The 15410-nt window shown below is 51.9% G+C and overlaps 1 protein-coding gene across 4 annotated transcripts in view; it reads right to left on the reverse strand.

The window, feature by feature from the left end:
• Window positions 1-606: 606 nt before the first annotated feature.
• TNRC18 (trinucleotide repeat containing 18) overlaps window positions 607-15410 on the reverse strand; it is a 55355-nt gene continuing 40551 nt past the window's right edge. For 3 of the 4 annotated variants that reach the window (XM_041401970.1, XM_041401972.1, XM_041401969.1), the window contains exons 16-28: window positions 13873-14112; window positions 11504-11946; window positions 10506-10670; window positions 9607-9748; window positions 9257-9374; window positions 8910-8985; window positions 8448-8556; window positions 6752-6868; window positions 6312-6476; window positions 4464-5770; window positions 3945-4181; window positions 3403-3477; window positions 607-2835 (exon numbers count right to left, since the gene is read on the reverse strand). In XM_041401970.1, coding sequence (XP_041257904.1) covers window positions 2629-2835; window positions 3403-3477; window positions 3945-4181; window positions 4464-5770; window positions 6312-6476; window positions 6752-6868; window positions 8448-8556; window positions 8910-8985; window positions 9257-9374; window positions 9607-9748; window positions 10506-10670; window positions 11504-11946; window positions 13873-14112 — 3401 coding nt within the window. In that variant the 3' untranslated portion in view covers window positions 607-2628. The remainder of the gene's footprint in view (window positions 2836-3402; window positions 3478-3944; window positions 4182-4463; window positions 5771-6311; window positions 6477-6751; window positions 6869-8447; window positions 8557-8909; window positions 8986-9256; window positions 9375-9606; window positions 9749-10505; window positions 10671-11503; window positions 11947-13872; window positions 14113-15410) is intronic. The other variant, XM_041401971.1, reaches the window with a different exon arrangement.

The following is a 15410-nucleotide window of genomic DNA, read 5'->3' on the forward strand; positions in this document are numbered from 1 at the left end:
GGCCTCCATCTTCAGGACCCCCTTTGTCACCTGGGGTGAACATGTCACCGGGTTACACCAAACCCCTGCCAGCCTGCAAACTGCCATGGGCAGCACATGGGACAGGGAACAGGCCAAGAGGAGGAGAAAACACCAGAAGGTGCCAACACCATGTTTTGGGACCAGCTGCACCTCGCTGTGCCAACTGGCAGGTGCCACCTCCCAGGGAAGCCCAAGGAGCCAGCGAGTGCCAGGCCTGGCCCTGACCTGGCCCCTGCAGCACGGGAGGGTCTGGCTGTGCCAAGCTCCTGCCTGTATGAAGTGCAGCTCACACCAAAAAAGAGCAAATCCAGTGTTTCATCCTCAGCACATGGTGCCCTGAGCACCATAGCAGGGGGAGGACTCACACCTCCAGGCCACAGGCCCTGCCCAGCAAACACCTCTGCTCCAGCATCCAGTCCTGTCCATCGCTGCCATCAGCTCACACAGATGGGTTCTCCCCAAAAAGCCACCAGGCACCTGGGCTGTGTCTTTCTCCAGGGCAGGGGCTGAGCCAAAAAGCCATCATTGCCACCAAGGGGAGAAAAACCTCAGGACAAGCGAGACAAAGAAAGATGCTTCGTTGGGTTGCTTTTTTTCAATTAGATTTTTTTTTTTTTTTATGAAAAAAGATCACACGGAGTTCTCCAACAAACAGAATGCCAAAAAAATTGTTTTAAACAAAACATAAACAAAACAAAACAAAACGACAAAAACCTGGCTCTCCTTTCCTCTCGATTGTCTGAAATATCCTTGTGTTCCATAGAAGGCAGTGGGTTTTAAGTGCTTTCTATTTAACATTAGCATAAAATCTCTCTCGCGCGCTCTCTCTCTCGCTCTTTAAAATATGCTCACACAATTTGCTTCTAGAAGTACAGTACACTTTGAGCGTGGGGGGTGTGCCTGTTCCCAGATCATTTACAATCACAATCCAACAGGAAATAAAAAATAATATTCTAAACGTCAGACTGTGTTCATTTCTGCCGTTGTGGGTTTTTTTCTTTTTTTGTTTTTTATAATTTCATAATTTTTTTCACAGTTTTAAAAAGTTGAATCCATTTAAAGACTTATAATACAGGAGGGCTAAAGAGTCTTTTGGTACATTAAAACTGTACAGGCTAGAACCGTCACTGTCCGCCGTGCCGAGGCGCCGGTGGCCCGGGGTGGAGATGGTACGAGCTCAGCACCATGTGGTTTGTTTAAAGGACGAGGGGTAACTCCGTGGGGCTGTCCCTCACCCCTGAGCCCCGGCCTCCATTCTCTGGTACTCAGCCAGGGTGGAGAGTTTCCAATCTGTCCTTGGCTTAAGCGTCTCCCCACCGGAGCCTGGGCCGAGCCGGGCCCCGCTCCGCGTCCCGGCGATCCGTAGTGCGAGTCGGGAGTTGCAAAGATCAGTGCGTCTCTTGGAGTTTTGTTTTAAGTGCAAGGATGGTGCGTCGTTCTCCTCAGGTTCTCCTCCAGTGTTCCCTCTTGCCAGGTGTAAGCCTGGAGCAGCGGTGCCACGGGTCTGGCGTGTGCCCGAGGGGAGCTCAGCTCCTCCTGGATGGAGGGAGCTGAACGGTGCAGTCCCCGAGCCCAAGGTGGCAGCGGGGCTCTGGCTGTGGGAGCGCCGTGGGCAGGCACAGCCGGCTTCACACGCTGCCCCCATTCCCTTCAAATGATGGGCAAGGCTTCCCAGCAGCTCCACGTCTCAGGCGTGGCGGGTAAAGCTGGGGGAGGGATGCTGGAATCCAGTGGCCTCTGATCTCCTCCAAGCACCAAGCAGCAGCTTTTCCCAGTCGTTTCCTGCCCCTTCTCTGCACGCTCCAAGATGAGGTCTCAGTTTGCCACGTGTCACCCCCCTTGCCACTTGCTCCCTCCAGCACCTTCGCAGGGCAGAAGGGGTGCAGAGCTGCAGAGGGTTCAGAGTGTTTGTTCAAGGCAGTGGCTCCTCTTCCACCTGGCTCCTCCCAGGCCAGAGGATTCTCTTCTGCCATCTCTGTGCTGGGGCCAGCCCTGCCCTGTCGTGCTCCACACGCTGCCAGAGGGGCCTCCGGGGAAAGGGAACGGCAAAAAGGCGCTGAGAGGATCGAGACGAGGCGCTGAGAGAGACTCATCTCCTTTCTCTTTCACCCTGTCCTTCCTATAAAGGGTCATGCGAAACTAAGCAGGAAAGGGAATATAAGGACGGAGAGAAGCGCACGCAGAAGGCAAGAGAGTCCTTCCATGTGCGGGCGGCTTCCGAGTTACTGATGGGGAAAAATGACACAAAAGGGATCCCTCCTGCCGGGGGGTCCCGCTGGTGAAATGATCACGAGACCCATGTGCTTTCCTGGACCAAAAGGAGGAAGGGAGAAGTTGGTCGAGTGTCACCTTACTTAAAGCCACTTCCAGAAGAGCCTCGGGGTTCAAGCACCACCACCACCCCCAATGGCATCTTCCTCGAGTCCTGTAACTGCTTCCCCGACCTCTTTCTTCAGCCTTCTCCTTCCTCCTCGCGTCTCTCGCGCTCTCCTGTCTGTAGTGTGACACAGAAATGAGCATTGAAAGAAACAATCATGTCGTCTGAACAGGCACGTCCTCAGGTTTGTCCCATCCCTTCCCAGGGGGTGGCATGTGTCCCCTGGGCGGTCAGCAGATGACAGGGACCCCGTCAGTGTTGAAGATCATGCCCGTGGTGGGCTCGTAGGTCCCTGCAAGGTAGTAGAGGTCCTCACTGTCTTGGTATTTCTTTGTCTTTAGCATCTGTTCATATTGATCCAGACCAACAACAAGACATTTGTGTGAGATGGTCTGGACATCATTTTCATCCACGTGAGAGGACTGGTAGAGGGCTCTCTGCACAACAGAAGAGAAGGAAGGAGGTGGGAAAAAAAATAGAGCCATTAGATCACCCAGCATTTACGGCATCATCTTCAATAAGTAGGAAAAACACTCATCATAATGGGATAGGACTCTGCTCACGCTCAAGAACATCTCACTCATCCCAACAGCCAGGCCAGAGGAGGACCCTGAGAATCTGCACAGGCCCATGGACAGCCTGGACAGTTCCTCCAGCCCACTGAGCCCGAGCCCTGGCTTTCACTTGGCTCCCACTGATGGGAATGCTGCAGCTGCCAAGCACACAGACAGGGAAATATGGAGGCCAGGGGTTTGCCATCCTCATTTCAAGGATGCAAATGCAAAGATGGGTGCTGGATACCAACTCCCTGTTCTTCCCCACACCCAGCACCTGCAGCTACTCCCATCCTCCCTGAAATATCCATCCCAAGTCCTGGGCACTGCAGACTTGGCAGCCGAGGCAAAAAGCAAGAGCCAGAGAAGTTTGGGGGGTATTTCTCAGCAGTATTTATTTATTACAGGGTACCCAGTATTCCCTCCCAGCCTTCTCCCAGTCTCACCAACCTCCATAAAGTCCTTCCTCTGGTTGGAAGCCTGCAAAGCTGTGGCCAGACTTCTGCCCGATTTCTGATCCCAGCGCTGTGCCCAAGAAGAAAAGAGGAAACAGAAATGAAAACCTGGTGAATTTCTTGTTTTTCCATGCCATCACCTCTTGCCCACCACGTGCTTTTGGACCTTCAACCCCTGGCCACTGCTACTAGGAATAAATCCTGCTGTAAACCAGCTGCACACGTGTGCAAAATTCAGTGTTTCTGAGCACCAGGCTCATCCTTCTTACACTCTGAAGACTTGATCTGGCTCTTGACACTTTTTTTGGACCCACAAAAAAGTCTTTATTTCCTACTACAAAGAAACCCACTCCTCCCTTCTTCAAGGGGCCAACACTGGGCTTGCCCACACCACAGGCAGCCCCCACAAGATGAAAGCATGGGGCCACCCCCTTCAGGGTACCAGTAACAAACTGGGCCTTGGCTGTTTTCTTCATCATTGGAAACAAAAGGGAGCAAGGAGCTTTGCAGCCCTCTCAGCAAAGGAGTCCAGCCTACCTTGCCTTCATTGAGTTTCTTCCCAGGGTTGGTTTCTTCTGGGTGATAAAACCATTTGACTCGGACCACCATGTTGTTGCCCCAGGATTCCCACATGCTCTGGATCCGGCCAATGTAGGGCAGGTTGGGGCGGCCAGCGGAGAGGAAAACCGCGCAGTCTCCGATGCGGATGATCTCCTTGCCCCGCACGATGGCCTTGTAGAACAGCTTCCTGGCCTTCCCCTTCATTCCTCGTCTCTGCCAAGAGAGGATCATGCAAGAGGTCAGCCATGGATTACCCACATTTTCCCTACACATCACTGTTTTCCCTGTCCTGCATGCATCCCTTTGCTGTTGGCAGAGCCACGGTATTCCCACAGGAACTGGAGCAGAGGGATACGACACACAGAATGGCTTCCCCAACACAGTGAAAGCCAACCCCCATCTCCCTGCACACTGGACATGCCAGCAGCTCCACCACCCCAGGAAAAGGGAAGAGGCACCAGAAGGCAAAACCAGTGCCGAGTGCCGAGCATTTACCTGCGTGGGCTTCCCAAACCACTTCCACAGCTGCCGCGCCGGGAGGAAAGCAGCGATCTTGGGCCTGTTCTCCACGGAGGGCAGGCGCTGGCGCTTGGCCAGCTCCTTGGTGGTGGGCAGGTGGATGCCCTCGCGCTTCTTGGGCCGGCTCTTGTTGCCGCTCTGCGGCGGTGCCGGCTGCTGCGCCGGCTGCTGCGCCGGCTGCTGCGCCGGCTGCTTCTGGCTCTGCGGGTGGGAGGACGCCCGGGATTTCCCTGCCTGCTTGGTTTGCTTGGGTGGGAGGGTTTGCTGCACCGAGGAACTCGGCTGGGCCTCAGCTACTTCATCGTCAGAGCTACAGGAGGAATCTTCATCCGTAGTGGAGGAGGAAGAAGAGCTGGAGCTTGATGAAGAAGAAGTTGATGAGGTGGAGGAAGAGGAGGAAGATGAAGATGAAGAGGAGCTGCTGCTAGAAGAGGAAGAAGAGGAGGAGTTGGAGGAAGAGAGAGGGGTGGATGCTCTTGAGCTGGCTGAGCTGCTGTCCTGGGCTTCCCCTTGGTTCTTCTCAGCCTCCTCTTCTCCCTCTGACTCCGAGCTGCTGTCACTGCTGTTGCTCTCAGACTCCTCCACGCCTGCTGGAGCTGCTGCCTTTTCTTCCTGGTCCTTTGAGGCAGCAAGGCTCTCTGCTGAGGCATCAAACTTTCCTCCAAAGCTGGCAGGGGAAGGGTCTCCCTCAGCCACCTTGGCTCGGGAAGATTTCTGCTTGCCCTCCACGCTCACTGCAGCAGAATAGCCCAGCCCCAAGAGACTCTTCCCATCTCTGCGACTGGCCAGGTTTGAGTCCTCCAGCATCCTCATCGCCTCCTTCATCTTTTTTGTCTTTGGAGACATCACACCCTCATGGTCCAGCTTGATCAGGATTTCATTGTCATGCTTCCTCTGAGCCTTGACCATGGCGCCAAACTCTTGTGTCTCTTCGGTGGGCCGCCCTTTCTTGGCCTTGGCTTTGGACACCGAAGCATCGCTGGAGCCAAAGGCCGCCAGTGTTCCCGGGAGATCGCTGTAGGGCTCCGTGCCGAGGATGCTGCCAAACACAGCAGGCTGGTAGGAGGATTGTGGGGGGCTGTGCAGCTTCGTGGAGATCTTCATTTTGCTGGCTTTTGACCGCTTTTCCTCTGTGGGAGCAGGAGAGCCTCCAGTTGGCAGCGGTTGCGATTTTCGTGACCCCTTCATGCTTGGCTTGCTCAAGCAGGCCGGCTTCTCTGGGACTGAGGAGGTAACAGGTGAAGACTCCACCTGATCCTTCTCTTCAGGCAAGGCAGCCTCTTCTGCAGAGGGGAAGAAATACAAAGACATGATGTTATCCCTCCAGAAGGGCTTTATTAGCTCAGACACAACCAGACACCAGCGCTGACTGGTCTCTGGTCAAGCATGGCTTGTTCCTGCCAGCTCAGGTACCCCCAAAGGAGCACAGAGGGTGTCCTCACTGCTCACTGAACAGCCTGGCCTGGTGCCAATACTAGTGAGAAGTGATGGACAATGCCCAGGGATGCCGCTTCAACTTCAGGAGAAGCAAACTACAAATCTCCTGCACCTTTGCACCTACTGACAGCTGCAGAGATGCTCAGCTGAAAAAGGGACTCTGCTCCACATTCCTGACTGACAGAAGGAGGCTGTCACAGCCAGCTTCCAAGCCAGCCTCCTGTAAACTGTAGCCACAGCAGAGTGAGATGCACGGGTGCTTTGCACTCAAGCAATGCATCCATCTTCACCCAAAACCTACTCCAAGCAACAGCCCTGACTTGGGGAGAACAGTGGGGAGCTGTGCAAGGATTCCCTCAGCTCCAGGCCTGGCAGTGTGCAACTTACCAGCTTTGGCCTTGACACTTGGCTTTCTCCCTCGCCCTTTGCCCTTTGCCACTGGCTCTTCTGACCCCAGTGCAGCTCCCTCTTTTCCTTCTCCAGTGTCTTTGCTGGATTTACGGCTACGGCGCTTGGTGCTGGGCACCAAAAGGGCAGGGGAAGGCTCAGCACCTGGAACAGGTCAAAGAGATGTTCAAATGCTGTCAAATAACACATAAAACAAAGATGTGATAGAGTAAAAGTATCCCAACCAAATCTGCAATAGGGACTGTGCCTTTTTCCTGATGTGTGATATCCCACCCCAGCTCTGTGTTCTGTAATTGATGGTGAAATCTTTGTGACAGAAAGTCTGTGAATTTGTCCCAAAATTTAAGGAAAGCACCCCAAAACTCCATATATGTCAGAGTGGGAAGTGTCTTGCAAAAAGACCGAACAGCAAGACTCACACTGGATCTTGTAGTCAGGTGGGAGAAGCCGAATGTGAGACAGTGGGATGCGTCCCGTGTCCCCGTCATCAAACTCTACCGTGATGAGATCACCGTCTTCCTCCAGATCCAGGGTTCCTGTGGGATGGGGGAGCAGAAGATGGACTTAGCAACAAACATCAGAGTACAAACCCATTGTAAGGGAAGTGGGGACATGGAGAAAGGCAGGGGTGCTGCACCAGCTGCAAAGCACCCGCTTCACCTTTCCCAGGCTGTGCAGGGAGGGCACAGAAGGCTCACTCTCCAGTGGAAAGTCCCTGATAACACTAAACCAGCCCACTCAGTGTGAAATTCCCCATCAACAGCACTGCTCCAGAACATAACAGCCATTCCAGTTTGACTTCCCACCTCTCTCCACTATTTCCCTTTATTCTTGCAGAAATCCGCTTTTCTCCTTTCATTGAAATATCTTTCTTTTAACCTGCATTTTGTAACTACTCTCAGCCATCATGAAGTGCTGCTTTTCACTTTCTCCAAGAGAAGTAAGCTGTGTTCTCACCCCCTCTTCTTGTATCAGCATTACTGGTTTATACATCATAAGTAATTATTCCCTTTTAACACATGTGGTATGACCAAGAGCCCAAAAACAAGACCAGCCATGGCAGAATTGTCCTGAGCCATTCAGGACAATTCAGCAACTTTATAATCTAATGGGACTGGAGAGTTTCGTGTCAGAGCAAAGTTTTGAGCGTCCATGTCCAGGTGATTTAGAAACCTCCACAGCCTTAGACATAATTGATGCCTGGAATAAATTCTGACTTTCTGAAATATATCCTTGATATATTTAAGCTCCTAAATTGCTTGAACCTCTTCCTGAACCTGCAGGATGTTACTAAATCAGCATCATTAATGAGAGGGGCATGACCTGGAGGAGAGAACAGGCCAGGCTCTGACTTACAGGACACTCACAGCAGAGATCAGGGCTTCCCCAGACAAGCCTGACATCCCTGAGGACACACAGGGCTGAGACATGCCAGGTTCACAGACTTCCCACCTCTCTCCACTATTTCCCTTTATTCTTGCAGAAATCCGCTTTTCTCCTTTCATTGAAATATCTTTCTTTTAACCTGCATTTTGTAACTACTCTCAGCCACGAAAAAGTGCTGCTTTTCACTTTCTCCAAGAGAAGTAAGCTGTGTTCTCACCCCCTCTTCTTGTATCAGCATTACTGGTTTATACATCATAAGTAATTATTCCCTTTTAACACATGTGGTATGACCAAGAGCCCAAAAACAAGACCAGCCATGGCAGAATTGTCCTGAGCCATTCAGGACAATTCAGCAACTTTCTAATGGGACTGGAGAGTTTCGTGTCAGAGCAAAGTTTTGAGTATCCATGTCCAGGTGACTTAGAAACCTCCACAGCCTTAGACATAATTGATGCCTGGAATAAATTCTGACTTTCTGAAATATATTAAATACCCTTGATATATTTAAGTTCCTAAATTGCTTGAACCTCTTCTGAACCTGCAGGATGTTACTAAATCAGCATCATTAATGAGAGGGGCATGACCTGGAGGAGAGAACAGGCCAGGCTCTGACTTACAGGACACTCACAGCAGAGATCAGGGCTTCCCCAGACAAGCCTGACATCCCTGAGGACACACAGGGCTGAGACATGCCAGGTTCACAGCACAGAGCAGCCAGGGTGGCCTTACCTCGGACAACTGTTCCCGGGTAGAGGCAGCGGTACTGCTGGCTCCAGTAGGCTGCAATCCTCGTGCCCTCGGGCAGGAACCGCACTGAAGGGGGTTTCACATCGATGATCTGCTCAGGGCAAGAGGAAGGCAATTACTGGCCACCCTGCCACCAGCACAGACCATCCCACCACGCCTGGCATGGAGCAAAGCAGCTCTGGAGAAGGCAAGGGACAGTTTCCCTGCTGGGGAACGGCCTCCTGTGTGTTCACAGGAGGAAGGAAGGACCACTCCTGCTGGAATACAGGACTAGTGCCTGCTGCCAGTGGGGAAGTGAGCGCAACAAGGGGACTTCTGCCCACACTGACCATGGGGCAGGACCAGGACATCCCTGCAGCTGGAGGAGGAGAGATCTTCCAGCTAGCCTCCCCCACCCCAGAACAGGCCATGGGCATCAGGACAGGCACCTTTGGCAGCACATACCGCTTCCTGCAGGAGCTGCTCCAGGCAGTAAATGTGGGGACGGTTCCCCCTCTCGCCCTCCACCACCACCCGGTATCTGAAACACAAAGGCTGGGTCAGACAGCACATGGGAGACACCACTCCCACCAGGTAACTCCTCCCTCTGATGGGAGAGGATGTGAGAGCACTTAATGAGAGATAATTGGATTTCCCTCAGTGCTGATAAACCAGAGTGGACTCTCCTCCCTGCCAGACATTGTCAGTCTCTAGGCAGCCAGCTCCATCACAACCCCCAAAATGATCCGTGCAGCAACTATGTCCCCATTTTCTGGCAGATCCCAGATGGATACAGCAGCCCCTCAACTCACATGTCTGGTGAATGCACAGTCTTGACATGCCCAGCATAGAGCAGTTTGTCATCCATGGGGATGAGGACACGCAGGCCATCCTTCAGCTCATCCTTGTCAATGATGCAGGAGCGGGGAGCTGTGAGGTGTGGGAGCAAGATGGGGATTAGAGGGCACCACATGGGAAAGGGACAGTGAGTGGAGAAGGAAACTTCATATTCCCAGCATTAGTCCTCTCTCTTGGTAATAGTAACATACCAGTAAATGAAAATAGGGCAACTCAGAGACTGGGCTTCAACTAGATGTCATAGTGAGCCATGCTGATCAGGCTTAGTTTTTACTGAATTGACTGAATTGAATCCTGTCCTTACCTGGTGTGGGTGGCCTCTCAACCAGCATGCTCAGTGGGATGTTCTCATCCTCTGAAAAGCTGCTGTCTTGGTTGGGTTCAAAATCCTCCTCTGCTGCCATGCTCTCCATGAGCTTGCTGACAGCTCCTCCTTTCCCTCGGTTCTGCAGGACAGCAAGCAGCACATCAGCTGGATCCCACAGGAAACAGCCTGATCCCATCTCACCTCCCTCCAGCAAAAAGTAACCTGAGGATATCGGGACAAACCTGTCTCCATCCTCAGGATGGAGAGTTAAGTGGGTGTACCCAGACTTTTTGCTGCCTTCATCCTCCAAGCATCACCAGCAACTGACCAAAAGCTATTCCCCACATCCTCACCCTCAGAGCTCTGGTTGGGGGAGATGCTATGGAGCTGTAGTTTTGCTCTGCATTCACCACAGTGCTCCTGAGCCTCTGCCTTCACTGAACAGGCACCAGGCACTGTTCCTATTTCTTTTCCAGTCTCCATGATATGTTCCTTGTTGTTACACAAAGACCATAAGCATCACACAGAAATCATGTGAGAAGACAGCAATGTGGGTTATGAGAGATGGCAGGCTACAGCAGTGGAGCAGGAACCAGCTGTGACCCAGTGCTGAGCAAGGCTACTCCATCACCATCTCCTTGGTCCTTGCTGTCCATGCAAGCTCTCCTTCCACCCCATGGCAGCCTTAGAGAAAATCCTGCCTGCTCACTAATTTGGGGGATGAAGGCAAATGAACACCAGATGGTAGCAGCAGGTACTATGAGAGAGTCTTCCTTGGATTTTAGGCTTTTCAAACCAGCCCTTTGCCTGTAACACACCCAGCAAAACCTGCACCTCTGCTTTCCCTCCCTCATGCTGCAACACTCCAGTCCAGCCATACTAGAACCAGTGCTCACCTCTTTTTTCACCTCCTTGGCTTTCACCTTAGCTTTGCTCTTCTTGGTGGAGCCCAGGGCACTTGCCAGGCTGACCCGAACATCAGAGGGGGAGCTGGGGATGCCAGGAGGAGACATGGATGAGGAGGAGGAGCAGCAGGGCGTTTCTTTACCCTTCTTCCGCTGCTAAAAGTAAAACAAAACACTTCCATCAGTACAGAGAAGATTGGTAAAGATCTGGGTCCAAGGAGAGGGAAAAGGTGGAGCAAGGCAGGCAATGCACAGGTAGGATGATGTTCAGCCAGCAGTTAGTTCACTGCCCACATCACATCCTACATCTCCCAGCTCTGCTTTCTGGCTTCACACATTTTTGGAAGCGCCTTTCATTACAGTGGAGAGCAACTCCTGCCCACCAAATCTTCCTCCAAAGAGCTCCAAGAAGATCCTCATGTCCTCATGTCACAACTAACTTGTCTAACTCTCTCCATCAGTGTTCTTCCATAACACTGCCATGAACTGAACTGGAGCCAGAGGGAGCCAAGCATTCAGCTTAGATGAAAAGCCAGTAACCCAGAGACCACTGTCACCCCCAGCCAGGGACAGACCTCAGAAGTCACCATGTAAAAGGGGAACAGCCGTAAAGGCCACACTGGGGGCCATAGGTCAGCAAGAGGACAACCTCATGCAGAGAGTGGGAGAGAGATTTCACAGGATCTGTTTTAATGCAGGATCATCAATTCTGGCCACCCAAACAGAATGGATTTGGGACATGGAGAGTGACAGAAGTAACCAGCCCCATTCAAACATAACAAGCTTTTACCATCTGAAAGTCCAAGTCTAATAGATCCAAGTCTGACAGAGCCTCCAGGTGCACATGGGGCTGACAGGGGTGACAAGGAGCAGCCAAACAACTGCTGAGACAGGACTCAACTCTCCTCTACCTTAGTGGAATTGACTGCCCTCCCTTCACCCTCAGCTCCCAAGCATCCCAACACCAATCTGGCCAGCACGATCCTCACCTTGCTTAGCTCCTTCCTCTCCTTCCCCTTGCTGCCCTCCTTTTTGGGGCTCATGGGGGCCCCCTTGCCACAGCGCCCAGGTTTGGAGACGGGGGTGGAGCTGGCAGGCGCTGTGGATGTCAGCATGGCCGAGGACGTGGTGGCGTCGTGGAGGAAGATCCGCTCGCTGCGGCGCCGGTTCCACAGGTCGTCATCACTGGCCTCCAGCCCAAACTCAAAGCTCAAGTCCTTAGGGGATTTAAATTTCTTCAGCTTGCGGCCTTTCTCAGCCCCCAGCTTGGCCTTGTCAGCGCTCCCAGATGTGGAGTCAAGGCTGCTGGGGGCCTGGCTGGGCGGGATGCTGCTGGGCTCCAGCGGCCCCTTCTTCCCACGCAGCAGCCCTGAAGGAGACTTCTTCCTGATCTTGATCTCGCTCTCCGAGTCGGTGTACTCAAACTCTGTCCCTAGGTGCAAAGGATTGAACCATCAGCCAAAGCCCTGGCTCAGCCAAGAGGGGACACATCCTGCTGGAAACTTCTGGGCTCCATGGAAGATGCTGTGCCTGCTCAGTAGAGCTCTTGGCTGTTCCTCTTTCCAATCCCCACATCCCTCAGACCTCCATTTCTGACCCATGAAACACTGGAAATTCCCTGGAAGTAAGCCAGCCCTGCTCCAAACCAGAGCCCAACAGTTCAGGCAGTGTTGTTCAGTGCGTTCCCTGCCTCCATTTTCTCCCTTCTCCCACAGGCAAAACCCTGCAGGGAAGCTCTGAAGAGAAAATATACTTTAACATGCCCCTCCTCAAAAAGGAACTGCTCAGCTGAAACCAAGCATAAACCCCACAAGCTGATCCCTCCTTCTCTCCTGGTGGGAGCCCTCTCCAGTTTCACCTTTGTTTCAGGAGAACAATGTCTTTTAACAAATGGAATAAATCCAGATTTCAAGCTTGTTTTTTCCCATTGGCCAACAGACACCATAGATCCTTTTATTGGCTCAAGGAGTCTCCTTAAACCCAAGAGAGGTAAATGATCTTTTGTCTGTGGCAAATGGAATTCCCCTCACATTGGCCTTTGCTCAGCACCATGAGCACAGCAGTGCCCAGAGGCCTGAAATACTGTAGTAATGCCAAGATGTTACCCATCTTCACTGTGTTCCCCTGAACCTGATAAAGGAAAGCAAGATCAGGTTTCCAGGGGCAGAAGAGAAACTGAGAAAGCACCTACACATCCAGCAACATGGGCAGGAGGTAAGTAAACAGCATTCATGTGGGAAAATGAAAATGTACATGGCACAAGCAAGGAAAGCATCTTCTCTTGGTCCTTCTCTCAAGTACACTCACTTTCCTGGGTAAATTCAGTCTGCAGGACACTGCTCTCATCTTCTACCCAATCCTCTTCCCCTGAGACAGCCCCAGCATGGAGAGAAAAAGAGCCAGCATGTCAAAAACAAAGCTGGCAAAGCTCAAAATGAAAAATCCACTGGAAACTAAAACACTCCTTCTCCTCTCTCAGAACTTCATGAGGTAATTTCTAGATGCTTCCAGTTTCAAGGAGGGCAGATTACAAGACAATAAATTCTTAGCAGAGGCTGTTAGAACAAGTTGGCAAAAGCCTAATATAGCATGGAAACAGTGCTAAAACAAGCCAGGCTCCCGAGGAGGACATCATTTTCCATTCTGAAGCATGCTATAAATTCCATTATCACTTAATAAATATTAATAGAGAATTTATAAATGGAACCCATATAGATCTGTCTGACCAGGAACAATGTCACCAATGGGCACTTGTTCAGCAGGGCATGGGGAGAGGAAGAAATGAAACTCCCAACCCATTGAAACTGAGACAGAGGCAGGGCAGAAACCCAGACTCTGGCACTGCAAGCACATGAGCAGAGGAAGGAATGCTCGTTTCAAGTCTCTCTGGCTGGTTTCTATAAGGAAGCTGATGGGATGGGCTGATGGAAAGAGCTTTTCTTCTGCTTGGGTGTGCTTCCCTTGGGTATCCAAGATCAGCTGCATTTAGCACATGCTTCCTTCTCTAAAATTTAACAGCACTTCACTGCCTTCTGCACTCTGTCCAAGGGGATGCAGCATCCTACTGCTTCCCTTTGCAGCATGTCTTGTTGAGAATGTGCCAAGTAGGAAAAGAGGAAACTTTGACATAGCCACAGCTGTCCCTAGGGAAGCCACAGCTGCAGCTGCTAACCTGCCATGTCCATGACTGGCTTTTGTCTCCCTATCAGGCCACTTTCCCCACCTTCAGCACCAGGACCAAGCTGCCAAATAACAAAAAGGCACCTCGGTGACTGGGTACACAACCTGCTCTCTTGCAGCACAGCTGGGACCTCCCAAACCTTCCACCTTGCCCCCACAGCACCAGCATGGAACTCACCCATCAGGCTCTGCCTCTCCTCCTTCTTCTTCGCCTTCTGCTTGGCCTCCAGCTGGATGATGGAAAGTGGAGGGGGAACGATGGGGCTGGGCATGGCGCTGGCAGCAAACCTGGCCAGAAGGCCCAGGCCACTCTCATCCAGGGCAGGTGATGACAGCCTGTCTGTGCCATCTGTGCCATAGTCCTCTGCTTCCTCCTCTTCCTCCTCATCGTCGTCGTCCTCCTCCTCCGAGCTGGAATCTGGCACGCAGAAAACAGGAAGCCCGTTACAAATCTCACGGAGTTGTGCAGCAGCCACATTCCCAACCCGAAGCGCACCTCTCCTGCTGCTCTGTGCCCGCCAAAGTGGCACTGAGCCACCCAGGACTGAGCCGCAAGATGCTGGCCATGGGCACACACGTGTCCTTGCAGCCATAGAGCCGGTGTCACCCTGCCTGCCACCACCCTGGGAGGACACAGCAATACAGGGTACGGCAAAGACAACCCACTCAGGGCAAGGGAGGGAAGAGCAGGGTGTTGGCAGATTTGAAAAGGATGCCAGGCACCCCTTCCCTACAGCTTTCAGGAGGAATTAAAAGCTTAATTCCTTTGAAAATCCCGACCTGGGAGCTGTGGGATTCCCCTCCCACCCACCAACACTTCCTCCATAATGAAATCCATTAGTGTAATCAGAACCAGAGATCAGCAGGGAAGGGGAATACCAGAGAGCAGCCTGTGCCATGGCGGGAGGCAAGGGGAACACGGGGAGGAGAAGGGGCAGGAAGCAAAAATGCAAAGAGGGGGGGGAGAAATAATAATTCGAAAGCAATGGATTTGGAATGCATAAGGGAGGAAAGTGTAGGTAGTGTTGGAGACAAGGAGCAGTGTTTGAACCCTGTGCCTCAGAACTCTCTCCATGCCTTTCATTTCCTTCTCTACAGCTCAGGATAGGGAAGCCTGGCTCAGTGCAGGCAGGAGGAGCTGCCCACAGCCAAAATCTAATTCTGGCAAAGAAATCAGCCTCACTGCCTGCCTCAGCTGGCACCTGCAGAGCAGTGGGCTGAGGGTTTCCTCTAGGGTGTGTACACAGCAGGTATTTTGGGGGTAGATGCTCTGAGAGTGGCACCTCTCCCTCCCTACAGCGCTTCCCAAGAGTCTGTCAGCATCTCAGAGGCAATTAATTTTAACAGCATCTCATCCAGTGAGTGCTGGTGAGCAAGCCACTTCACAAATTCACATACACCACACATACACACTTATACACACACATATATGAGCAAACAGATCTATAAAAATAGATATATTTAACTGTGAAAAGTGGGTCTGGAAAAGATATTTCATTTCTTTTGAAATTGAGGGCTTAAGTAGGATCATTGAGGCTGCTGGAAAATTTCCACCACTAGCAGGAGCTCTGTTCTGAGCCCACTCCCCAGCTCCTACCAGCCACTATCCTTGTGTCTGAAATCCAGCCAAATGAGAAACCAGATCCCTTCAAAATGAGCTGGAATGAACATGAAAATCCTTTTCTTTTCACATATGCCCTCTGGGATAGATAAAAA

Source organism: Onychostruthus taczanowskii, unplaced genomic scaffold, assembly GCF_017590055.1.
Source record: "Onychostruthus taczanowskii isolate IOZ18803 unplaced genomic scaffold, ASM1759005v1 scaffold19, whole genome shotgun sequence".
Classification (NCBI taxonomy): Eukaryota; Metazoa; Chordata; class Aves; order Passeriformes; family Passeridae; genus Onychostruthus; species Onychostruthus taczanowskii.